Genomic DNA, 26699 nt, shown 5'->3' on the forward strand with positions numbered 1-26699 from the left:
ACAACTGCCCCGCAGCTCACCTCCATAGGGTCAACATCCTGCTACCTCCTATGTGTGTCTTGTGAGGCGAAGGAGAGTCAATTATGGAAGGGAACGTGAATATGCAGTACTCTAAACAATGTCAGGGACAAAATGGACACTCCTAATGATCTGTAGGCCTACTGGGAAGTAAGAAGATGAATAGTTTCGTACCAAGTGTCTTGAGCATTAGATAAATAAATGAACGAACAAACAAGCAAATAATACAGGGCTTCTGTTACATGTACTGACCACTAGCGTGGTGTTTTGCTTCTCGACAGCTTGGCATGTCGCAGCCAGCCACACTCATATGTTAACCCTACTAATTAAAACATGTATAAAATCATACCTCATAGAAGATGCTGAAAATGTCGTCCTCCCTCAGATTTTGAATTGAGAAAACACATTCTGATTGACATGCTTAAGTTCACCCACTGTAATGTTTCCGATTTCATTTGTTCTATTAATATATACAATATTAAACCTCACAATAATTAAAATGCTCAATTTAAGAACAATAAAGAGTAGACAAAGAGTGCTTTCCTATCACGAAGAGAGATTTCTTGTAAATGATGTGGATTTTCGGAACAACCAATAGCGAGTGTTTTGGTTGTTTACAAGACCAATCAAGTGTAACCATGCCTCATCTGAAAAGAACATGATCTGTGGGTCGATTAAACCTTTGGTCACTGATGGAAAAAACCACTCACAATAACACTACTGGAATTCTTTGTTGTAAACAATGGGCACGTGTACATTTGTAAGGCTTCAGCTGTAACAATTTTGTTGCTTACTGTGCAGATGACACAAACCCCTACTTGTTGTGCTAATTTTGGGAGTGATTTTGTTGGCGACCGTTCAAGATGTGTACCAATTTGGTCTAATTTTTCCTCTGTTAAAACTGTGCATTTTCTCGTGTTTTTTGTTTTACACTGAAGCAAGATCTAAATCTATTTACAATATCATTAATTGCAGTTCTGGAAAGAAGTAATTGACCAGGAAATATTTGAATAAATTCCGCACGAACATAATGAGCTGAATCGTATTTATAATAAACTTCACACACAAAAATGCATTGCTCTAGAGTCAGTTGTTTAACCATCTTCGCAAACGAATGTACACTGCCCTGAGAGAACAGCATATTTATACTGGGGAGCGCTGCTTGCCACGGCTGAGAAGCAACACACCACACCAAGTGTCAGTACATATAATAGAAGCCCTGTATAATAGATCTACTTTTGGACTCTAACCATTCTTCCTTCTCTTTTTTTTTTTTTTTTTTTTCGAAGTTCCAAATTTGTCATTTTGTTATTTATTTCTCTTTTCATTGCTTACCATTTCATTGCATACCAAAACATCGCAAAAATTAATATAATTAGCCTACAGATTACTGCAAACTCCAAAAGATTAATAGATTAAGTTTATAATAGGCTACAAAGAAAGTTCTAGAGCAAATGAGTTTGCTTAAAATCAGTACACATTTTTAATGATATAACTGCATTCACCACCTCTAAATGTCCATGCATTATTACTGGTATGTCATTAAATGACATTCATCCATATAGTATTCGTGTTATTGTATTGTATACCATTTCCACTGAAATTAAAACTTAATTACTAAATGCCAGTATGTAAAGGAATACGCTTGAGGTAATTATCTAAAACTGATGTAGCTCAATAAGGCCGACCTATGATTAGTGGTCAAAAATGATCTAGAATGCATGGAATTTAATGAGGGCTAATAGGTTAAGTTTGATTTCTGTGTATAGGCCTGTGAAAGGAATAGAGTTCTCAAGATTTATTCTGTAATAGGCCATTATATTGAGCTTGTAAACTAGATATTCATCATATTTCATTATAAATATGCAATATTTGGGACATATGTTCTACCATGTCTAAGTTTTAATATGACAAAATATAACGCCAAACTCTTAAAGTGGGCAAGAAACTGGCCACCCTAGTCCATTATCTGCTGGCTTAGTTGCCTCATGAGTGATGCCTTCTTGGTGTCACTTATGAGGGTCAAACCTCTCTTCGGACAGTTGACTAAACAACAAACTCTGAAATAGAGTCTACAGGTAAGCAAACTGTTTCAGCATTAGTGGTCATGTCGTATCGAACCTTGAACCAAAGGAGAGTTGAGATATGCAGTGTACTCCGAAAAATTATTCCTGGACCAAAGACGTAAATGTTTACAATTGTGTTACCAAAGCAAGGCGGATAGCAAGATCCACCACCGAAAACACAACGGGATAGCATGGGAGGGGGGAGGGGGAGTTGAATGAGGTAGTGACATTCTTAGACAATTGTGAGTATCTGAAGGTGTACCAAAAGCATAACCTAACCTAACCCATCACTAATTCAAACTTAAGAAAAATTGCCCGCCTTTTCTCTATGAGGATAAATTTCAGAATACGGATTCCTTCCTGTCCCTCTTAATTCATAATTCCAACCTTGTGCACACAAAATAAATTATTGGCACTGAAAAGTGCCTTTTCGTAAACATGATGATGCACATACGACAAACATAGACAAATCTGCTCTTTTTAGTACTTTAAGATATAATATTTTCAGTGAGGAATCCGTATACTGAAATTTTCTCTCAAATATAAAACAGTATACGGAAATATGAACTTATATAAAAAGCTAAGGTTATATCATACCTTTGACCGCATTACTAATCGAACCTTTACTCCTATGTCTGCCATGCTTATGGGCTTTATTCTGTTGTTTAAGCGCTCCTGGGCGATGTCTTTCCTGAACTACATCTACAGCCATTTCATAATAGAAAATATGTGTCAGTTATTTTACAAAAAGACCTCAAAATTAAACCATCACACTATAACATAGCAACATGTGCTCGTAGAATTCGTGTAAGTTCGTAAATTACACGAATCTCGAGCAAAATTGCCAACACGAAAACTAAAACTACCGCTACCAGGTTCGCCAACCCAATTCTTAAAAATCCGCTAAATGTTCATAGACAGTGTTCTGAACTTCAGAAGTCGCCAAATTGATATATCGTATAGGGCAGCGGTCATCAGCACAGTGCACTCTCGGGCTAGCGCCTCTTACCCGCAGGTCTCTTACAGCACCAGCAAGCATCCCTAGCTGCTGGCGGGTATGCTTCCTCCCGCACGACAGTGCATATTGCGATACACTGCTTATCCGTTACCCATTTCAGCGAGTGCTGACGACCACTGGTATAGGGGACGGATTTTAGCATTTATTTGCATGTTTTATTTCTGTGTTCAAAATCATATGCTACCATTATTTAAGTCCGTGTCAAGAGATTTAAAAATTTCAAGAGTTCATGCATATTCCTGCTATTAGTGCATATAAATGCATATTTAATAAGTTCAAGGGAAAATTGTTCCGGGGCTGGGTATCGATCCCAGCACCTTTGGCTTAGCGCACCAACGCTCTACCGACTGAGCTACCCGGGAATTTCATCCGACACCATCTCAAAATTATCCTTTTTATCCTCATACCTCAAGTGGGCTGACAAGACGCCAGAAACTCACATCGAGTGCACACAAACTCTGTGTAACTTGAAATTGTGGTCTTCTATTAACGTACCTAGAGTAACGTATATATTATGCAAATTTAGCTTTCAGTTAAAGCTCCCTGTGAAGCAGACTTGAATAATTTGAAGGGAAAAAATTGTTCCTGGGCCGGGTATCATCCCGGGACCTTTGGCTTAGCGCACCAACGTTCTACCGACTGAGCTACCCAATAACAGAACAATCAACGAAGGTTGGCGATTTTGTGTTTTCTTATGTTGTCACTTGTCAGTAATATATGATGGTGTAACGGCGGATTTTCCCTTCCGAAGTCATCGGCACAAACTTAGCACTTGTTTTTCCGAACTTTGAACTAGGAGGTAAAATCTAATTTTACTCTCTTATACTATAAATTACTATTATCCTGTGTTGAGTATAATGCTATAATTTTATTCTTACGTATTTTACGATGGCTCACTCGTAGTTTAGCGGAATTCTAATGTATGACATTGGCATTTCGGAAGGCGTCATGATGGATGCCTAAGTTTGTTTTGTTATGGTTAAACGTCACATTTAGACATGTAACGCGACAGGGATGTATGTGATATTGTTTATTTAAATTTCTGTATTGTATTGCAATTAATGGAATGGTTTATCACTATCAGTGCATATTGTGTACACAACTCTTTGAACTTTGTTTTTATGGTTAAACTATAAAACGTCTTTGGTTGAATGTATATCGGATATGGTCAGACGTCAAATCAAAGGCGCCTCAAAATAAAAACACCAACAATATATAGGAAATGGCGAATGAAAAGGTATGTATAAGTATAAGATTAAGATTAGGTTAAACGAGCGACTTCCGCCGATTTTGGAATAGACACCGACGCACTTAGGTTAGGTTAGGTTAGGTTAGGTTAGGTTAGTTTAGGTTAGTTTAGTTTAGGCTTTTATTATCCCGTCAAGATGAAGGTGAAAGCGATTGAGCGTGATTTTTTTGTTTTCTATGTTGGCAGTTCAAGTGCGTCGGTGTCTATTCCAAATCGGCGGAAGTCGCTCAATGCTCGTTTCACCTACGATTCAGTAATACACATGCATAGGTTTCTCTGTTCGTAATGAGCTCAATTCCCATACTGGGTTACTGATTGGATGATCGTTCACCTCTACTGAGACACGTGGACGTGAGGCCAATAGTCGGCTGGTCGACCTTGGCCCTCTATGGGTTGTCGCGCCCAGGATTATTGATTTATTACCAAAGCGAGAGAATTTAAATATTCGCTAAACTGGAGAATATGCTACGGTAGCTTTGAACCGTGCAGTTACAGTTACGACCAAATTTAACTAAATACACGATGTCGCCAACATAAGGATATGACGTTGATCTGTGGCATCGTTAGAAGGAGAAATTTGTTTTTTTTTTTTCTCCCTACCTCCTTCGTTCTGAACATTACTGAGAGATAGCACCACTGTTAGCGACAAGCTGTATTTGCGTAAATATTGCGAGTAGATTACGTGGCTTAGTTGAGGGCCTCGCGACAGGAACAGTTTTGCTGTGGCACATGTGCGGACCTCCCATGCAGTGGCAGCCACCTATGGGCGCGCTTCCAAACAGGAGCAGGGGCATTTCCCCTAAAGGTTTAGGTGTGTGTGTATTAATCGAAAAAAATGTCAGATAAACGTGCGTCCTATTCTCAATATTTTCTAGCCCCTAATTTTCGATTAGTACACACACACCTAAACTGGACTCTAACCTTAGATGAAATGCCATTGCCCCTGTTCGGAAGCGCGCCCGCGGTGAATAATTTCATGCTGCTAAAAGTTTTCTTTGTAAAAGAGGAGGTATTTTCTCTAGACCACAAATAAAACAGCAACGCGTTACTAATTACATACTTAACACTTTGGTTGTGATAACCTACTTTAAGATCTTACTACATCTGTATTTTCATTTGGTGCATTCGAAACACCTGCCATTCTACTGCATAACCCTTGCACTTCACTAATGGAGGGAATTATTTAAGAATGTAGTCACGAATTTTACTACCACCATTTCGATTGTCTTTTGTTTGACATAGCTCGGTACAGCCCAGTGATTAGTGGCCAGCAAGCAACATTGACTACCGACGTTGATCTACCTTGTGTATTATCCAGTTGTTCCTAAACATTAAAATTCATTGTACATTATATTAAAATGTGATGTGAATATTCGTAGTTACGACAGAGTTCAGTAAAAGTAACAACTAGATCGCGGTTGTAATTGACGAATGTGTGATGCTGGATTGAGATGAATCATAAATGTGTTTAAAATTTTCGTTTTTATTGACTGAAGTGTACTTTGTCACCATTAAAATGTTCATGACCGCTGTGAAAATGTTATATTTCATATTAATACAACTTTTGAACATCTTAATTTGCTCTCATTCACGTATTTCAGCAACTCTTCAGGTTGGAACAACCTCATGCTCCTGGAGACACATTTCTGAGTTGGCAGCGTGGTAGTGGAGGATTTTTCGCTACTACTGGCTTTGACCAATCTGTGATCATTTTCAACCATCATGGCAAGAAAGTGGAACATATCAGGCTTCAAGGGTGATACAGAATTTTTTACTCACTTGAATCTGTTCACGACTGTGCATTGATATTATAATTTTTTCTTAGTAGTAGATAAAATGTTAATTTTTCTATGTTGACAGAACATGCACAGGGTTTGGCTGGGATGTGGATGGAGATTTACTGGCCATCATAACTTCAAACTCACCACACATCACACTGTGGGATGCCAATACTGGTAAAAAGAGTCAGGTAGACACAGGATTGCGAGATGCTATGAATTGTGTCATATGGTCAAAAGTGGGTTCAATGTTAGCTGTTGGTACAGCTAGAGGCAACCTTGCCATCTACAATCATAACACTGCAAAGTTAGTATATTTTCTGTGACCATTATTCTACATCTGTTCACATTCGAGAAACTAAAAACAGTTTTAACATATAAAAATAGCATGTTTAAAGTGATCTTTGCCACGTGGAATATTTTAAAATTTTTCACACCAACTTTTTAGATTTTATTTAAGGCCAACCAAAAAAAATTAATTAAAAGTTTATTAATTTAAAATACTACATTTAATATGTTCTCTGAATTATAGTAAATTAAAGTGACATTATTTAATATCTAAATATAATTATGCAAACTCTAAATTATAGTAAACTTTAAATTATAGTAAATTAAAGTGACATTATTTAATATCTAAATAGGCCTATAATTATGCAAACTTTAAATTATAGTAAACTTTAAATTATAGTAAATTAAAGTGGCATTATTTAATATCTAAATATAATTATGCAAACTTTAAATTATAGTAAATTAAAGTGACATTATTTAATATCTAAATATAATTATGCAAACTTTAAAACAATAGGGTCGACTCCTGATGATTTGCAGTAATTAATGTACAATCTTCTGCAAAATATCGAAAACCGCAAATTACTCACACAATTTTTTTGTTATTATTTAAAGTCCACTGAAAGTTACTCTGACGGGTTTAATTACCAAAATACACTTGAAAAATCAAGTGAAAAATGTGAAACAGTGCCAAACATTTTGAAACATTATAATTTACAGTAATGCAGTGGGATAAAATCTTAAAACAAGAAACAAAGTTTTCAAAATATCATAAGACACTTTAGTTTAACAAAAATAATATCATCTTTTTTTTTTTCTTTCTTAAAGGATGGTTGATTTTTTTTTTTTTTTTTTTTTTTCTGATTTTAGATCGCAAATTTCTTGAGAGGTAGGGAAAGAGCGTAAATGGAGTAAAAACCAAAATGACAACTTTAATTCACTCCCCCCCTCCAAAAAATATATATATAAAGCAGATTTAGAACAAGGAAATCGTGCATAGACAACATTTTGTTTGTGACAACTGTTAGAAAAACGTAATACTGTACAAAAAATGTAGAAACTCATTTAGTATTCACATATTTGAGGAAAGCTTATGATACAAGGTCTAGAGTGAAACTTAGGAAGAATGGATGTAAACAACAGTCAACAGGCGCACATTCAAACAGTTACAAACTCCTATACTGTTACCTGAGTTGTAGTTAAGATACAAAATGTTGTGTCTGGTTCATTCAATGCTACTGAAGGCTTACTTTAAGACTGCAACTAGTTACCAATTCTCTTTAAAATATATCTTGTTAATGTTTTCAAGCAATGGAAGAGGAAATGCCAAACTGTGGGAATTCACATTAGTGAAACTCAGCTAGGTACACATTGCTTTTTGTTGATAATCAGATTGTTATAGCAGCTGATGAAAATGATGCTAGGTACCCTACATAATAAGAAAACTGAAACGCGAATATGAAAATGGTGATTGGAAATAAGTCTGGAGAAAACAAAATATCTCGTAATAGGAACTGACAGTGCAGAATTGGATTTATGAGCAAGTTGTATACAGTAAATTGTGAAAAATTTAAATATCTTGGTGCCATCTTTTATCATTATCCTGGATTAGAGAAATATATAGAAAACATGATAAGTGAAAGAAAAAAAGCAATTTAGCAGTTCAGTGGATTATGGTAGAGTAAAGAAATAAAAAACACTGTTAAGGAAAGAGTATATCATACAATAGTACTAAAAGGAATTGTCCTCCAGAATTCTGAAGTCTGGAAAGTAAATTACATACGAATAAAAACTGCAAGTATTAGAATACACGTAAATACATTAATGAGCAGTTATAGAATGTCTAGGCTAGATAATATTCCTAATGCAATTATAAACGAAAATGTTTGTGGAGAAAGATACCTAGGATAAAGTAGAGAAGGTTTTTATGATATGGTCGCCTTAAAAGAATGGAAGAGAAAAACATTGGCCAAAATGAATGTGGAATTACATATCTGTTGGAAGACAGAGGAGAGATGGACAAAGGAAGACAGATGGTGGAACAAGCAATGAGCAGCAGGGAGCTAAGGGAAAAGGATAATATAAACCAAGGTGCATAGCAAATTGAATATAAGAAATGTTGAATGCTGTAAAACATCCACACTGTGGAGTAATGTTATAAATACTGTATATTAGGGAGGTTCGGGCTTTAATCCCGAGGATTGGCTGTCCTGATTTGGGTTTTTCGTGGTTTCTCATGGGTCTCCATGAATATTCTGGTATAGTACCAATTTATTGGCACAATCTTAATTAATTCTTTACCAACACTTCTCATCTATCATGCTATCTGCCGTGATAGACAGCCACCTGTCAGTCACCTGACAAAATATGCTCTCTATGGGTATGTCTGTAACCATGCCAATTGTAGAAAGCCGTAAATAATCTCTCTCTCTCCCTCTCCATCTCCCTCCTCTGTGTGTGTGTGTGTGTGTGTGTGTGCGCATGTGTGTGTGCGCATGCGTGCGTGTTTATATATATATATATATATATATATATATATATATATATTGATTTTCCAACTTCTTTACTGTGTTAATATTTAGGAATTGTAAAAAATTATAAAAAGAATTGTAATTGTTGAGATGTTATAGTAGTAATCATACTTTCTTAAATATTTTTAATTGATTAACGTCACCATATTCAATCTCATACTAGATTATTTAGTGTCACTGGCAGAAATGCATATAGAGTGTTAGTTGGGAGGCTTTGGGGAGGCCGAGACGTAAATGGGAAGATAATATTAAAATGGATTTGAGGGAGGTGAGATATGATGATAGAGACTGAATTAATCTTGCTCAGGATAGGGACCAATGGCAGGCTTATGTGAGGGCGGCAATGAAGCTCCAGGTTCCTTAAAAGCCAGTAAGTAAGTAAGTAGGACCTGGTGATAATGAGTTAGTATTTGGCGAGTTGAGGCTGAGAATTCGCCACGGGATTACTTCACATTCATCTTATAGTTGGGGAAAACTTCTGAAAAAACTCAACCAGGTAATCAGCCCAAGTGGGAATTGAATTCATTCTCGAGTGCAGCTTGGGATCAGCAGGAAAATTTGCCACTGCCTGAGCAATGCCAGTGGTTACTTTTCTTTTAATGCATTGAAAATTCAGCATCAACATTTTTACTTACAATTTTATTGGGCTTCGAGGGAAAGTTCTAGTATATTAGTTTGCTCAGTTTAGAAGTATTTCGTTTAGTAGAGGCTGGTTTAGAAATGAATGCTTGGTATTTTACTTTTTAGTGCTGAGATTGCAGCAATGTTATTATTGATGGTTCTTTGTGCAGGCGGATACCAGTGCTGGGAAAACACTCAAAACGTATCAATTGTGGAGCTTGGAGTGCTGAAAACCTGCTAGCTTTAGGATCTGAAGATAAAACACTATCTATCAGCAATGCAGAAGGAGATACCCTAAGGATAATTTCACTTCGTTCAGAGCCCAGTGACATCCAGTTCTCGGAGATGAAGCTGGATGAGAGGATGGGTGGAGAAAATACGGTAACATAATAAAATAGAATAGAATCAAATAGAACTAGAAGTGGATTAGATTAGTCCAGGACATTTTCATCCCTGATAGGTTCTTTGTGCCTATTCTTTAACACCAAAAGGACGAAGTTATTTAAACAACCGAATTTGTTAACAAGACAGTTTATAAAGACCCACAATTAAATCAAACTAGTCCATCAGGTTGTTACTATCAGGATATTAAACTATTAATGTTATGACAATAGAATTATAAAATATTTAGTTTTGCTTGTCATTTTTTTTATGTATTGCTGTAATGTAGTAGATAGTCTAATTTTATGCAAATACCTATCATATCCTCAATTTTTGGGAAAGCAAAAATGTCCGTATTTTTTTATCCAAAATAAATTATGACAACCTTATCTTGGAGCATACTAAAATCCCAGAAATCTCCTAAAATGATTTTGGTATAACATTATTGTTTTGAGTCATGTTCTTTTTAGCAAAATAGGCTGTGTTATTGCCAACTGAGTGTCATCTTCTGTTCATTAGGGTCCTTTCTGCAATTCCCAACCAGTTGGAAATCTGCGAGATATTGAGAGAGTTTTTTTAAATGCTTTGACTTCTGTGTAGGTCGAGATTTTTTTAGATATATAAACTGAGGCTTGTAGTTGCAAAATCAGATACATCACTTTTTTTTTTTTTCGAAATGAGTTAATGTTATATTTCATATCTTCATATGATTCTACAACTGCTATAGCACTGTTATGCTCCAAAGCCAGCTACATCACATGGATTGGTATGATGAAAAATAGTATTGGCTGCAAATACTTGGTTCCTTGCAAACGTTTTTCCTTCATACTGAAAAATTATGTTTTAGTGATGTATCTGATTTTGCAACTAAACGCCTCAACTCCTCTTAAATTCTGACAAATATAAATTTCAGAGAGACTCCTTGACTCCTTGTAATAGAATTTGCGGAAACCAGAACAGACACTCTTTTGACCTCTTGCATGTATGTTCCAGGTGAGTGTACTTGTGGGACGCAAGACTCTCTTCCTCTATAATCTGCATGACCCTGACAATCCAGTGGAACTGGCATTTCAGAATCGTTACGGATCTGTTGTGACATATAAATGGTAAGCTTTATGATAAAGTCTGCAGAAACAGACTTTACAAATTTCAGTTATGTATGCTGCTTCTGTCCACTTTTTATACAAATGAAAACCATTTTGCCATATTTTCTGCCTTACACATTCTTTTTTCTGCCAGATCCAGATCTTTTCTTTGTTGAAGACCTTCCAGAACGTAAATTGCTATCAAAAGATTACCAGTCTTTTTTTTGGAAAAGTACACAATTTTATCTGGACTTCACTGATTGAATCACCTTGAAAGCCCTATTACTTAAGCCTATACATATATTTTCTGTAGATGAATGTCCAAGTTGGAAGCAAAAATGTATTCAGATTCTGTGATCTACTTGCTTGGTCATGGTGAATGCGATGGTCACACAGTACACAAGTTGACTCAACAACATCTCACTGCTGACTGAGTACTGCCACAGAAGAAATATTGTTCACACATTCGTATTAAGATTTTCTCTGATTAATTGCCAAGTTACTTCAAGACCTTGTTGCTGGTTCTTGAGATATTCAAGTGACTAGATACTTTCTGGACAGATCTTGTTCACTGTTGTGAAACATTTGTGCATTGTGTGGCTACTATTTCAACCTAGTTAGATATGTCTATCTGATAACATTGCGTTACTGGACCATTAATTGACAAAAAAACTGAAGTATTAGGAAGAAGCTTTTTTTTTTTTTTTAGCCATTTTGTCACAGCAAATCTCGAGAGCCAAAAACCTTAGTAATTATCCTGAGCTTAGGAATTATTATTGCGAAAGAAACTGTAGAAAGTAAACATGTGGATTTAGTCATGGAGTATGTCATTGTTGTATCATTCACTGACCCTGGAAAATGCTGAGCGCAGAATGACATGTTAATATTGAGGACAATGATAATGATTAGGATATTATTTATGACACGAATGATACTATGACAGTGACGATTTGATGAAGAAGGCATAAAGAAGAAGATGATGCAGATTTGACATCTTACAAGCAAACGTTCTGATGGGGGCAATTAAAAAAGTTAAATTTTTTTCTTCCACCATGTTAATAATGTCAAAAGAAGTGCTTATACAAATTTTGGCCACTCAACCACAATTATGAGGGCCGTAAAAAAAAAAGTTCGCCAGGAGCTGCTAACAGAAAAAAAAAAAAAAACACAGTTTCATTAGACAAATTTATTGGAACAGACACAGCAATTGTTGAGCTATTTTTCAACATACTTTCCATTGGAATTGAGACATTTCTCATATCATGGGATCGACAGTAAGAGGTGCAGACGGAGTCAAACGCTGGTTCCAATCTGAGGCAGCTGACTTCTACGACACAAAAATTGATCCTATGGTATGACAAATGTCTCAATTCCAGTGGGGGATATGTTGACAAATAGCGCAACAATTGCTGTATCTGTTCCAATAAATATTTCTATGCAATTGTGCTTTTTTCTTATAAACGGCCCCAGGGAAAATCACTTTCTGGATGGCCTCGTAATTGCGGTCGAGTGGCCAAAATTTGTATAAGCACTTCTTTTGACATTATTAACATGGTGGAAGAAAAAAATTTAACTTTTATATCTGCCCCCATGAGAACGTTTGCTTGTTAGCTCTCCTATTCTTAAAGAGGAATAAAACATAGAGGTGACGAGTAGAAAGAGGACGAAGATGATTTTGAATATGATGATAATTCATATAACAGGCATAATTTGAAATGACTAATAGAGATAAATGCTTAATTTTTTGTAAAGAAACAGTCTGTTCTATGTGCTATTTTTCTCTTGAAACTACTTTATATGATTATATTCATTCATTCATAATGTTCTGCCCAAGGGCAGGTCTTTTACAGCAAATCCAGCATTGATTATATGTAGGTACCTTATTTACATTTCATATTATGTTCTCAAACACAAACTTGTTTTTATGTGTTACTTTATCGTTATTATTCTTTTTTTTTATATAAAATTTCATGATGTAATTATACTAATTTGATTTCACTGACCAATTCGTTGTCCTTTGTTCCATAGTATTTAATATTCAAGCATTCAACTGTCATAACTAGAGTCCTGCGTTTGGTTACTTTGAGTACAAGTTAGGTGTGCATGGATCATATTACCTTTGCTTGGAGCAGAGAGCTCTAACTCGTGTCCCCGATCCGTTTTATGTGTTTACTTCTGCTTATTCGTGTGTTTGCTTGTATAGGCACTGAACAACGAGAATACTACTCACGTACAAAATATACTGTCACGTGGATTTGATAACAAACTAAATATTTATTTAAAGCCACCTTATGGCAACAGAAGATTATTTTCACAATAAGTAAAACGCGTCTAAATTCTAGATTGGCCTACTTTTTTTGTTTCACAATATATTTTTCATTCAGGAAGTAAAAATCAACACATTATTTTTCTCCTGTTTACAGAGTTTTGAATATTTAAATTGAACTTATTAAAAATATGTAACTATCAAAGTGAAAAAGAGTTTAGAAGAAAATAATATGATTTATTGAAAAGATTGAAATTTAAATATTGACAATTGAAAATGAGTTAATACTGAAATATGTAAAATATATTTCGACCCTGAAGTTTCAACCTTTGTTAATTTAGAAATGTGTTGGCAAGTTTTTTTGTCTCTCGTTGTAACTGGACACAGCCTATGTACATACACACCATAAATAATTGCATAGCATAAATAAATAAAAATGGTGGAAATTACAATAATAAAATAAATCACAGAAAGAAATATTTACACCAACTACTTGCTTCGAGTCCCTACACATTACAAGTGACTGTAAACATTTAAAATGTTTCATGTGAAAAATTTCTTCTTCTTCCTGATAAAATACGTTTTCTCCTTTCTTAATGAAGTGCTCAGTACCAAACCCTTCTATTAGAGCACTGATCTCCAAGCACCTTTGTTTTGTTTTGGCCAGAATAAGTGTAAATATATAAATTCTTTCTTTAGTTTCATTTACAAGGATTTCTATAAGGAACGAAGGTTCTGAAAAATTAATTTTGATATGTGTCTGACACAGGTTTGGGGATGGTTATATCCTTTTGGGATTCAGTGCTGGCTTCTTTGTGGCAATATCTACACATATCAAGGAGGTTGGACAAGAATTGTTCCAGACAAAGAACCACCGAGAATCTCTCAATGATATTGCTATCTGCAGTCAACTTGGAAAAGTGGCTTCATGTGGTGACAATCAGTAAGTAGTAGTAGTAGTAATAGTAGTGATAGTGGTAGTGATAGTGATGGTGGTGGTGGTGGCAGGGGCAGTGCCAGTAGCGGTGGCAGTGGTGATGGCAGCAGCAGCAGTTTGGTGGATAGGCCTCGCTCTACTCACTCTCTCTACCATCAATGAAGGGGAAAATGCTACTGTTCATCTCACTAACGTTCAACTAATTGTCCTTCAACATAGTGACGAATTCTATTATTGAAAATATTTACCGATAATCTATATTTCATTACTGTTTGACACATTAAAAAGCTACTGACAGCAAAAGATAAATGTTTTCTCCACCGCTACTTGCTACTCTACAGCATATACAAAGGGACAATCTGCACTGTGTCACTCCTCCTTGGTTTCATAATACAAACTAACATTCCTTAATTTTTAATTAATTATTAGTTGAAAATATTGTAAGAACAACATTAAAATATACTCAAACGTGTAATTGTCAGACATCTGTGTAACTGTATTTTATATTCACTTATGTACTTTAATATTTTATTTTCTTGTGTGTACAACTTGGGAGTGCAGGTATAAGAGGTAACAGTTGCCGCTCTGTCACTGACAGACTCAAGACAAGTAGAAAGGAAAAGAAATTCCTTCGCACACTCTCAACTTTTATGAAATGTCGTTTAATAGTAGTAGTAGTTGTGATGGTAGTGACAGTGACAGTGTTGGTAAACTTGAAAAATAAAATATAAGTAATATTTATTTATATTGTTATAAGAAATCTCAGTTTAATAGAAATTTTACATTACTTCCAATTAGTATCAAAGGATCTTGTCATCAACATAATGTTAATGAACTTGTCAGTTATTACAGGCCATATTAATTTTATTTTTCCATTCATAAATTGCACTGTTTAAATATAAGTTAAAAAATAGTATAAAGAGAGAGAGAGAGATGGAACATATTGGTGTTTGGTATTGTTTGAACTATCAGTGTAATAGAAACCAAATAAATTTGGATCTTCTCTGTGTTTGTAACAGTAAATATTATGCTGCAGGGTGAAGATACATGACATGGCAAACCTCCAAGAGACGTCCAGTGTGATTACAATAGAGGAGGACGAGATAGAGCGACTCAGTTGGAGTGAAGATGGTCAATTATTAGGAGTTGTGACGCGCAATGGCTCCATTTACGTATATTTATCTCAACTTCCTATGGTGTATTCTGTTTATGGAACACATCTCGCTGTTCTTACAAGTCTTACTGAACTCACATTATATAGTTACGAGCAAGAAAACAAGGTAAGACATAATATAACCAAGGTAGGGATTATTCAAACTTTCGACAAAGCGAATAAAATATGTTGTTGTTGTTGTTGTTTTCTAATGCCAGGCGTTTGACAATAAAGTCATTTGACCTCTTGCACTCCAATATTTTTCAAAGATATTATCATGGCCAGCCACTGAAGCACAGATTTTGAGGTGTTCCGAATCCATTTCTTGGTTTGAGTTGCACAAAGCGAATGGAATATATATTATAGTCAAAGTTGGATGAGCTTTTTCATCAGTTAATCTAATCATAAGTCTCTTCTTTATTTTACCTTACTTTATACTTTTTTCCCCATATATGTTTTTTCTTTTTTTCTCTATTGTCTCTTCTTCCTTTTTCATTCATTCATTCGTTCGTTGGCTTCATTTGAAATTTGTTTTTTTTTGTGTTTTAGTTACTATATTTTTTCTTTTTTCTCCTTTTTCTTTCATTTTACTGTATCTTCGTTTTTATTTCTTTTTTTCTTTCTTTCTTTCTTTCTTTCTTTCTTTCTTTCTTTCACTCATTCTCTTTCATTGCCTCTCTCTTCCTCCATCTCTGTTGCTCTCTCTCTCTTTCTACATATCTGTGTGTGTGTGTGTGTGTGTGTGTGTGTGTGTGTGTGTGTGTGTGTGGGGGGGGGGGGGGTTTTTTTGTGTGTGTTTAAATAATTGTGTTATGAATTTCAGAGCAAACTACCACCACCCACATTATGTTTTGATCTGCCTATTGAGCCAAGTTTTGTCTCTCTGGGTCCTTACCATTGTGCTGCGGGAATGAATAATCGTGCATGGTTCTTTGAATTGGGACAAAACAAGCCTTCACTTCTGCGAGACAGAGAATACTTGGGAACTATAACCAGTATGAAACTGAGTGCAGACTATGCTTCAGTCTTATATGAAGGAAAAATTCAGCTGCATATGGTGAGCTGCATAATACTGTAATGTATGTTTGGTAAAAGATAACTTACAGAAACAATTCTGCCCAGAAAGTTAAAGGCAGTTTACCAGGCAAAGTGAGTGAAGTTTCACCACTTAAAATTTGTTTTAGGGTTTCCCTTCTTCCCCTCCATTTTTAATTTAAATCTCTCTTAAAGTCAACTTGGCCAATTTTAAGGGAAAAATAACCACATTTACACATATACTGTCTAGAACCAAAACGTTCAGCAAAGCATTCATTCTTGTTGATAACAAGTCTGTCTCTTTTGAATATTAAACCAGCAGAAATGGTTTCATGACGGATTCCTACACATTGTGTTAATAATAAGAATAAGAGAATTTATACAGGTTAGCAAGAAGAAATAAAGATCCAGAAATAAAGTAGACACAAACCTTTACCTTACCCTTCCATTAATTGAAATTAATAGCAAATAAAAAATCTAAGTATGAAATAAATATACAGTTAAACGCATTAAACAGACTCGTACTACTACACTACAGTACTGGATAGACTCACTTTGGTACCAGAATTTCCAACAAAGGATGTCATAGTCCTTTTCAGTTTTATTTAGCAGCCCACCCTATAAAACAGGAATTTTCTAACCTCCATAATGTAGTGTTTGTAATGAAAACAGCTCACTCAGGAATAGAAAGCATGTATATCTCTATGTGACAATAAAACCGCCAGCCAGTGAGTGTCTGAAGTGCGATAAAATATAGTGCTTGTACAACATATGTTGCAACTCTGACTGCTGTTTGTATGAAGATGTGTTATTGCAGATTGAGACACCAGATATGAGCAATGAAGATCGAGAGACTAAGATATTTCCAGATCAGCACTCACAGAATATGAATATTACATCACATGCTCTCACAACTGACTTCTTGATATATGCATCTGATGTAAGTTATACCAAGTTATAATATTTTAATAACTTGTATGGTAGTTCTATTTTTCATGATCTAAAACTAATATTACAGCACCAGTCCTTGTAGTTCGAGATTAAGTTTTGTAAAGAAACTTCTGTGATAAAAGATTACAAGTTATAAAACTGTGAGAAAAAGAACCTAATCATCATCATCATCATCATCATCATCATCATCATCATCATCATCATCATCATCATCATCATCATCATCATCATCATCGTCAGCAGCAGCACCGCCAACACCACCACCACCACCACCACCACCACCACCACCACCACCACCACCACCACCACCACCACCACCACCACCACCACCACCACCACCACCACTACCACTGCCACCATCATTACCCATTTTCCCCCTATCTATATATATAATTTGAACTGGTAATGGAAATTACGGGAAAACGGCTGAACGGATTTTAATAAATGACCCCTCATTTTGAAGCTTGGAACCCAAAGTTTTTCAGAAAAATAGTAGTTTTCAGTGAAATATCAATTTTCCTACATTATTTTCCTATTTTCCAAAATCCATCTTTCTTCAGTTTTGAGAACTAATTGCATTTCAGCACGGCCGTGATTTCAGAATAAAACAAAACACGAATTACAATAAACAATAGCTATTACACGAAGCCATGACCTGCAGGATTGCTGACATATCTAGTTCAAATTCAATTGGTTATTAAAAACTTGAAGACTCGCTAGTTTACAGGTCTGATTCTGCGGTGTGTAATTTCCTGAGTACAGCTGTGTATTGGATATTGAAATCTACAAAACCTGTAGTGGTTTGATTACATTATTACCGTTAGCAATGAAATTTCATTATAGTTAATGCCAATGTGTGATTATTTTTCATTAATTATACATATTAATGCTATACTTATGATATGAAAGTGAAATGTTTTGGGGTTATGTAAGTAGATATAGATAATGTGTTAAATTAGATCTTCATTTCTATAATTTACTGAGTGGCGGCTATTATATATATATATATATATATATATATATATATATATATAAAACTTACGTAAGATAATAATATTATTAAAAATCAAATATTTTTATAGTTATTAATCAAGTGGGGTTGGTTTTTTTTCATATACTTAATGAAGTGTGGTGTAGATATTTATATGCGTTATTCTCTTCAATATTGGCTCGAGAGAGCGCAAAAATTACAGTTCCTAAGGAAAGACTGTATTACTTACTGAGAAAATAAGAGACCTACAAAATTTTGTAGTCTCTCGATCATTTCAGCAAGATCTCTTAGCAGGATAAAATGATTTTACCCTCTACATTTCAAGCTCTACATGCAGCAGCTATACCAAAATGCTATGTCTATTGTTCCAAACCATAGCAAACCTGACTTTTACAATCCACTATGACCTGAAATAGCTATTGCTTTACTCCCACATGAAAAACCCACTGATCGCCTCTTTCATTGTTACTTCCGTTTTCGCGTTGAAACTCAAGAAACATAGGATACATAGGTTCAAGAAAAAGTTGTTGTTGTTTTCTAATGCCAGGCGTCTGACAATAAAGTCATTTGACCTCTTGCACTCCAATATTTTTCAAAGATATTATCATGACCAGCCACTGAAGCACAGATTTTGAGGTGTTCCGAATCCATTTCTTGGTTTGAGTTGCACAATGGACAGTTAGGGGACTGATATATTCCAATTCTATGCAGGTGTTTGGCCAAACAATCATGGCCTGTTGCCAATCTAAATGCAGCTACAGACGATTTTCGTGGTAAATCGGGAATTAACTGTGGATTTTGATGCAGAGAGTTCCATTTTTTCCCTTGGGATTGTGTTATCAAATTTTGTTTGTTGAAGTCTAAGTATGTAGATTTAATAAATCTTTTTACAGAGTAATACGTAGATTTAGTAACAGGTCTATAAGTAGCAGTGCTGCCCTTCTTTGCTAAAGCATCCGCATTCTCGTTTCCCAGGATTCCACAGTGGGATGGTATCCATTGGAATACAATTCTTTTATTGAGTGATATTAATTGAGAGAGCATTTTAGTTATTTCTGCTGTTTGAGATGAAGGTGTGTGTTTAGAGACTATTGATAGAATAGCTGCTTTGGAGTCTGACAATATAACTGCATTTTTAAATTTACTGATGTGGCATAGAAGATTCCTGAGACTTTCACTTATTGCAATGATTTCTCCATCAAAACTTGTTGTTCCATACCCAAGAGATCTATAAAGTGAGAAGAGACAGCATGTAACACCTGCACCGGCACCTTGTTCTCTGGAGATCAAGGATCCGCCAGTGTATAAATGAAGCCAGTTTTGTGGAGGGTATCTAATATTAATTGTCTCTAAAGACAATTGTTTTAGTATTTCAGTGTTTACTTCTGATTTCAGTATTTCTTCTGTTAAATTTAGATTATATTCCATATTTAATAGAGTTAAAGGGTTTGGTTTAATTTGTAGGTTTTCTTTTAAATTCGGGATATTGATTTTCTGTTTTAATTCTTGAACAATGGATATGAAACTTTTTTGAGTTTTCAATCTACAGAGAGGACTGTATGAATGCCAATTGTTTCCTGGTAATCTAATAAGTTTTTCATATTGAATCAGTGCTTTTTCTTCTATTGTCATTTTGATGCTGTTAATATTAGTGAGGAATCTCATAGAATCTATTGGCGTTGTTTTGATTCCACCAGTAATGAGTCTGAGAGCTTGGTTTTGAAAAAAGTAAAAAAAAAAGAAAAGAAGAAGTATTGGACATAAAAACCATTCAGAGGGAGTATGTTTCATTATTATGGAAGCAAATAACTTTCAAAATGTCAGGTATTTTTCATTGAAGATAAATCTGAAAAATTTTTATTTGAACGTCTATTGAACTTAGTTTGCAGCATTTGCTGCACAAGCCACTAGTTTTATATATTTTGTAGATAGGTCATCATTGGCCCGAGCTATCTTCTTGAGAGAAATATTGGTCTCACAATTGTTGCGATAGTCCCATGTCCCCTGACCTTCCGTTTAATCTTTGTATAACCAATTCTGATGGTTTAATTTGTACAAGATTGTGTTACCAATGTGGTTACTAGTCATTGCCTGATGGTCCCAGTTTTATTTTGGAATATTCTCTTTTGAATGAGTGTTCTTTCAGGCCTTGTGAGCCCTGTCTCTCGTTCTGTTTTCGTACATCAACTTGATCTTCTGGATTACAGAGTGCTATGGTACCTGCCACATCAAAGTGATAACCCTCCAAAGGAACTGTATGGAATCTGTGGATTGTAATTCCAAAATTTAAATCTAGACATAAGAGCTAATGAGGAAACTCGTAATTACGTGTATCAAATAGTATTGCCTTTGTGATAGAAAGTATATTGAGAATTCATGAGAAAATGTACAGGAATTTTGCTAAGTATATAAAAAACTGAAAAGGATGATAGTGTGATGGTTTTAGAAATTCAGATTGTGTGATCTACGTACATTGCTCTTGTATGAGACTTCAGATTTTCAGGGTGATTTGCTCGTAATTGGATTGAAACTATACACATTGCCAGAAATCTCATCACAATTACATTTCCATTACTAATGGAACTTTGGAAATTTCGGGTGGCTTAAGGAATACTTAACTACCCAAGCAATCTTCTATTTATAATTTATGATATTGCTTAAAAGGAAATAAATTGTTGTGATGAATAGACTGCTACTAAATATGTTTTATTTTAACAGATGGGGCACATTCATTATTTTTTTCTGGAGGACTGGAAACTGGTGACAGATTTTCGACATACTGTTGGTATTCGTGAGTTGTATGCTGATCAGACTGGCAGTCGTTTATTGATTGTAGATGACAAGAGTGAAGGCTATGTATATAATCCAGTAAGTATTTCGTCACTAATCAATGTTTGTAATCTTCATCTTACGATGTTTGGGTGACGTATATACGTCCGTTGATGTGACATATTAATGAATTAAATGCTATTATAGTCACAATCATGCCATAGTATGAAAGAAAAATTTCACAACCTCGAGCGGGAATCGAACCTGCGACTTCCTGGTCTCCGGTCAGGCGCTCTACCACTGAGCTATCGAGTTCGTCTCTATAACAGAGTCGCCAGTATGAAAGGATAATTCCGAGCCTTTGGCGTGAGACGAACTCGATAGCTCAGTGGTAGAGCGCCTGACCGGAGACCAGGAAGTCGCAGGTTCGATTCCCGCTCGAGGTTGTGAAATTTTTCTTTCATACCATGGCATGATTGTGACTATAATAGCATTTAATTCATTAATATGTCACATCAACGGACGTATATACGTCACCCAAACATCGTAAGATGAAGATTACATTTGTAAAGTTTCTTTCCAGCCATAAGCAGTAATGACTAAGATCAGACGCTATGGACAGTACTCTATAACAGAGTCGCCAGTATGAAAGGATAATTCCGAGCCTTTGGCGTGAGACGAACTCGATAGCTCAGTGGTAGAGCGCCTGACCGGAGACCAGGAAGTCGCAGGTTCGATTCCCGCTCGAGGTTGTGAAATTTTTCTTTCATACCATGGCATGATTGTGACTATAATAGCATTTAATTCATTAATATGTCACATCAACGGACGTATATACGTCACCCAAACATCGTAAGATGAAGATTACATTTGTAAAGTTTCTTTCCAGCCATAAGCAGTAATGACTAAGATCAGACGCTATGGACAGTACTCTATAACAGAGTCGCCAGTATGAAAGGATAATTCCGAGCCTTTGGCATGAGACGAACTCGATAGCTCAGTGGTAGAGCGCCTGACCGGAGACCAGGAAGTCGCAGGTTCGATTCCTGCTCGAGGTTGTGAAATTTTTCTTTCATACCATGGCATGATTGTGACTATAATAGCATTTAATTCATTAATATGTCACATCAACGGACGTATATACGTCACCCAAACATCGTAAGATGAAGATTACATTTGTAAAGTTTCTTTCCAGCCATAAGCAGTGCTGACTAAGATCAGACACTATGGACAGTACTCTATAACAGAGTCGCCAGTATGAAAGGATAATTCCGAGCCTTTGGCGTGAGACGAACTCGATAGCTCAGTGGTAGAGCATCTGACCGGAGACCAGGAAGTCGCAGGTTCGATTCCCGCTCGAGGTTGTGAAATTTTTCTTTCATACCATGTCATGATTGTGACTATAATAGCATTTAATTCATCAATGTTTGTGTGTATTATAAAATATCGTCTCAGAGCAATGATGTTTTTACTTCTGATCATTTTTAATATATGTTATTTGTTTTGAAATAAGTGAAAAATTGCTACGGAGTATATTGAAATAAATTATTATTCACAGTAATTTGTCAACTACAGTAAGGTTGTAATATAACAATTTTTATTAAATATTTTTTTCAGATAACTGATGAGATGCTGAAAATATCAGACTTTCCTCCCACCTGCTCTGGAGTTCTTTGGGATTATCAGTCTCAAGAACGTGATGTGTTTGTGGCTTTTGATGATACTAGGGTCATCACTTATTTGTATAACAAAGACTCTGTTCAAGGTTCGTTATGAATAAATTTATTCATGTTGCCCCAGAAGTGTTATGGTCCATAACATTTCAGAGTTGTAGATATTTTTAGATGTAGCATTATACCATTTAATTGCCATATTTATTTCGGTGTCAGTTTACATTGTGAGGTCTCATGTATGAGTATAGTTTGTTTAGATTCCTTCTTCTTTACTGAAATGTATCTGCCTGAAATATAACTCATTCATGTAAGTTATTTAATTGCTTTAAGAAAAGCAGTTGTATTTAAGTATGACAAAAGATTTCTACAGCATTCAAGATGATGCGATATTTTAGGGTTTTTATGCTTTATAAATATTGGAACGTCATAGTTTCACGTTGGTTTCATCATCACCGAAGGCAAGAGACATTCAGTGTTTTAGAACTATGCATCCACTTCATCATCAGGAAAGATAAGTGTAGGTAGTTCCAAAATGCTCAATATTTCTAGTTAGATTTCCTTTTTACATCTATTTACAATTTTGTTTTCTTAATTTCAAGTTCTCAGAATGTATAGTATTTAATATACACTGTGTCCACACTAAGAGTATACAGAAATAATAGCTTATAATTTCACAACCATATATTATTTATTTCTTAAGATAAAGCTCAATCAATAGAAAAACTCTCCAAGATTTCGTTTCATACCTTTTTCATGGCCATTATTGTGTGCATTGTTTTGTTTCAAGCTTATTGTTGCATGGCCATTGTTATGTGAAATGTTTCGTTTCAGACTTATTGTTGCATGAATGAAAACTTGAATTTATCAGTCTAGTACCTTGTCAATAGGGCTGTGGATGGTACAGCAAAAGGTTCAGTGCATGCTCTGGTTTGCAGAATTGAATTCAGTTACACGTCTTGAGTGACACATACGGAGGAAATGGAATGTGGATCCTCCTACATGCAAATCCATTTACGAGTGAGATAGAACTCTACGAGATAATGGAAGCTTGATTTCAAAGACAGGGAAACATTCTGTAAAGCATGTGGCCGAAATGACTGTGGATCAGGTGCGTGAATCATTTGCTAGAAACCCACATATATTAATTAGGCAGGCTAGTAGGAAACTGCAGATTCCTCGTTCAACAGTTCACAAGATTGTACACAAACGTCTCGATGTGCGTGCTTACAGACTTCAGCCCTGTCATCAACTCAAACCAGATGATTTTTTTGCATGGGGATTTATTAAAAATTTTGTGTACAGCAGAAAAGTTCATAATTTGATTGATTTGAGACAGCGTATCATTCAAGCAGTTGAGCTTATAACACCTGATATGTTAGTGAACACCTGGCAAGAGGTTGAATATCGTTTTGATACCTGTCGAGCTATAAATGGTGCTTATGTTGAAGTGTACTTACAATTAGTGGAAACAAAAATTTTTTTAGTTACTCTATACAATGCAGAAAACATTTATTTAATAAACCTTATCCAAGTTACGATATAAGCTGTTATTTCTGTATACTTTTAGTGTGGACACAGTGTAAAATTGTAAAACTGTACTTTAAGGGCAAATCGTAAAACAGCGACCGCTAAGCTCCACTCACGACCTCTTTCCACTTTTCCCCTACAAGCTCACCACACACTCTAGCAGGAAAGAGTGGAAATAGGGGTTTAGGGTGGGGTGACATATAGTGGAGGAAAGTGGAACAAAAAGAGTGAATGCGGCATCTACGAAGCAAAAGAGGAACTTCGTCCTGTTTCCCTCTCCAGCCTCTCCTTCTCTCTTCATGTCTCTCTCTCTCTCTTTTTTTTTTTCTTATGACTTTGCGAAGGGTAGTATTCGATCCGTTGATCTTCCTAACGAAACGCATGCACGCTTTTTGGTCACGCTTTAGACCTCTCGGTTACCGAGACGAGTTGGTGGTAGAAGGGAAAATGAATCTATTTATGTTCAAGGGAACTGCCATAACGTATTGCAGAAATGCAATGTGTGTCGTTGGATATGTATTAGTACATATGTGGTTGTTGTCTAATGCACATTAATTTGGTTGTATTGTGTTGTGTTGTAAAATATGAAATACGTTTGAGGTGGTAGGCAGTGATCCACCAAAGCGGGGCAGATAGTAGAGAGAGACAGTAGAGAGAGAGAGAGCAGGTGAGTGAGGTGCCGATCGGCGAGGGTGGGGATAACTTCCCCTACTGGCATTCGCTGTTTTACGATTTATCCGGGAGAGGGATGATCCTTAAATAGAGGTAAAAAATATATTTGTTTTATGAGTTTTTACATCAGATCTAAGAAAGATCGGTCTCTAAAAAAGGGTGCCCTCTTAATAGGAGTGGTCTTTCAGAGAGGTTTCACTGCATTTTGCATCCAAAAAGGCAAATGCTTTTGCTTAGGAAAGTTCCAGTTATATATTATAATACTATAAATTAAGTGATATAATTAAAATTTTAAGTATAAATTAAAAGAAAAAAGAAAAGGGCACTAATTTAAAAAAGAAAAGAAAAAGTATATATACGGAAAAAGTTAAGTAATGGGCAGTTTTAATTTAAAGAAATGTTTTATTTAATTCTCTTATTGAAAATGTTACGGATATTATTAAGATTACTTACTTACCTCTGGATTTATTTTAGTAAACTGATTGTATAATCTTTGTCCATAATGTAAAGAATGACCTATTTGGTCAAAATCCGCATTGATAATTCCTTATTTATTTTTCAATGTATTTGGATAATCTATTATATAAGATGTTAGAGAAGACTTTATACATTATGTTTAATGGACTAATTCCCCTCTAAGTAGTACATTCTAAGGTTTCTCCACATATTTTAAATTGGACATATAACAAAATTACCCAGTCTTTAGGGAAGATTTAATTCAACCATCATATGAATTTGTTTAAGACGTTCTCTTTCTCCTTGTTTTATCAATTTTGTCTTCAGGCTGTAAGATCCAAGAGCTTTACTGTACTTTAATTTGGATACTGTTGTTTGCTCGCTCGTTCTTCAGAGAAGATGGTTGTTTCTAAATACTATTACTGTTATAATTATTATAATGAATATGATGATCATTATCTCACTATGTTTGTGGCATGTAAAAACTTTCATCACATCCAGCTAATTTATGTTTTAAGGAAATTATTGTTAATATTCTTTTTTTCAGCTACCTATATAGTTCTTGTATTCAGAGTCAGATGACTAGTGTTTAACTACCATTGGTGTCCCCTGGTTTGTAAAAGTAGAAACAGTGTAAAATTTCTCTACTGGTCGTCTTTCTCAGTATCATTCTATCATAAATGGTTGTGGATTACACTCTACCTCAGAAATGCAATATTAAACTTTTTCAAATTAGCAGAATTTCTGAAAATCTTTAGTTGGCTGAATATAAAGGTATTAGAAACTAACCAACACTTATTATTGTAAAGATAAGTATTTTCATTACATTTATTGCTTTTCTAAAATTATGTATACAGGATCGAGTGTGATAAATGCTGGAACAACCAAACTGCCAGTGAATCAAGTGCCCTTACTTCTTTATGGAGGTCAACTTGTACTGGAGACTGCTAGTGGCAAGTTAACACAGATGACATTGTCTACACATGAGGTTTCTGGCACCAATATCCACGATATTCACAAGGGAAGCTTGGAGTTGGCTCTGAATAAGCAGCTTAAATTGCGAAGGTACACTTAAATTGTAAGGAATGATCTTCCAACAAGTTTCTAATTTTTGGAGAATATTTAGTATTTAGTATTTATTTATTTAACCTGGTAGAGATAAGGCCGTCAGGCCTTCTCTGCCACTCTACCAGGGGATTACAACTATAATATGAACAAAAAAATTACAATTAAC

General features: G+C 35.3%; 2 protein-coding genes and 1 non-coding gene across 5 annotated transcripts in view; 2 read left to right on the forward strand and 1 right to left on the reverse strand.

Moving 5' to 3' along the window:
• The window catches only part of Tsr1 (Tsr1 ribosome assembly factor), a 28795-nt gene extending 25886 nt beyond the window's left edge, over nucleotides 1-2909 (reverse strand). Inside the window, exon 1 of one of the 2 annotated variants that reach the window (XM_069818502.1) lies at nucleotides 2682-2909. In XM_069818502.1, coding sequence (XP_069674603.1) covers nucleotides 2682-2796 — 115 coding nt within the window. In that variant the 5' untranslated portion in view covers nucleotides 2797-2909. The remainder of the gene's footprint in view (nucleotides 1-2681) is intronic. The other variant, XM_069818501.1, reaches the window with a different exon arrangement.
• Nucleotides 2910-4011: 1102 nt separating this feature from the next.
• Oseg6 (intraflagellar transport protein Oseg6) overlaps nucleotides 4012-26699 on the forward strand; it is an 84691-nt gene continuing 62003 nt past the window's right edge. Inside the window, exons 1-12 of one of the 2 annotated variants that reach the window (XM_069818503.1) lie at nucleotides 4012-4339; nucleotides 5953-6107; nucleotides 6212-6436; nucleotides 9740-9950; nucleotides 10944-11056; nucleotides 14071-14244; nucleotides 15275-15518; nucleotides 16215-16448; nucleotides 17244-17366; nucleotides 21087-21236; nucleotides 22755-22902; nucleotides 26323-26530. In XM_069818503.1, coding sequence (XP_069674604.1) covers nucleotides 4325-4339; nucleotides 5953-6107; nucleotides 6212-6436; nucleotides 9740-9950; nucleotides 10944-11056; nucleotides 14071-14244; nucleotides 15275-15518; nucleotides 16215-16448; nucleotides 17244-17366; nucleotides 21087-21236; nucleotides 22755-22902; nucleotides 26323-26530 — 2000 coding nt within the window. In that variant the 5' untranslated portion in view covers nucleotides 4012-4324. The remainder of the gene's footprint in view (nucleotides 4340-5952; nucleotides 6108-6211; nucleotides 6437-9739; nucleotides 9951-10943; nucleotides 11057-14070; nucleotides 14245-15274; nucleotides 15519-16214; nucleotides 16449-17243; nucleotides 17367-21086; nucleotides 21237-22754; nucleotides 22903-26322; nucleotides 26531-26699) is intronic. The other variant, XR_011330982.1, reaches the window with a different exon arrangement.
• TRNAS-GGA (transfer RNA serine (anticodon GGA)) lies at nucleotides 22124-22196 on the forward strand. The gene has a single exon. It is a non-coding gene; the product is annotated as a tRNA-Ser (tRNA).

Source organism: Periplaneta americana, chromosome 2 (genome assembly GCF_040183065.1).
Source record: "Periplaneta americana isolate PAMFEO1 chromosome 2, P.americana_PAMFEO1_priV1, whole genome shotgun sequence".
NCBI classification, from domain to species: domain Eukaryota; kingdom Metazoa; phylum Arthropoda; class Insecta; order Blattodea; family Blattidae; genus Periplaneta; species Periplaneta americana.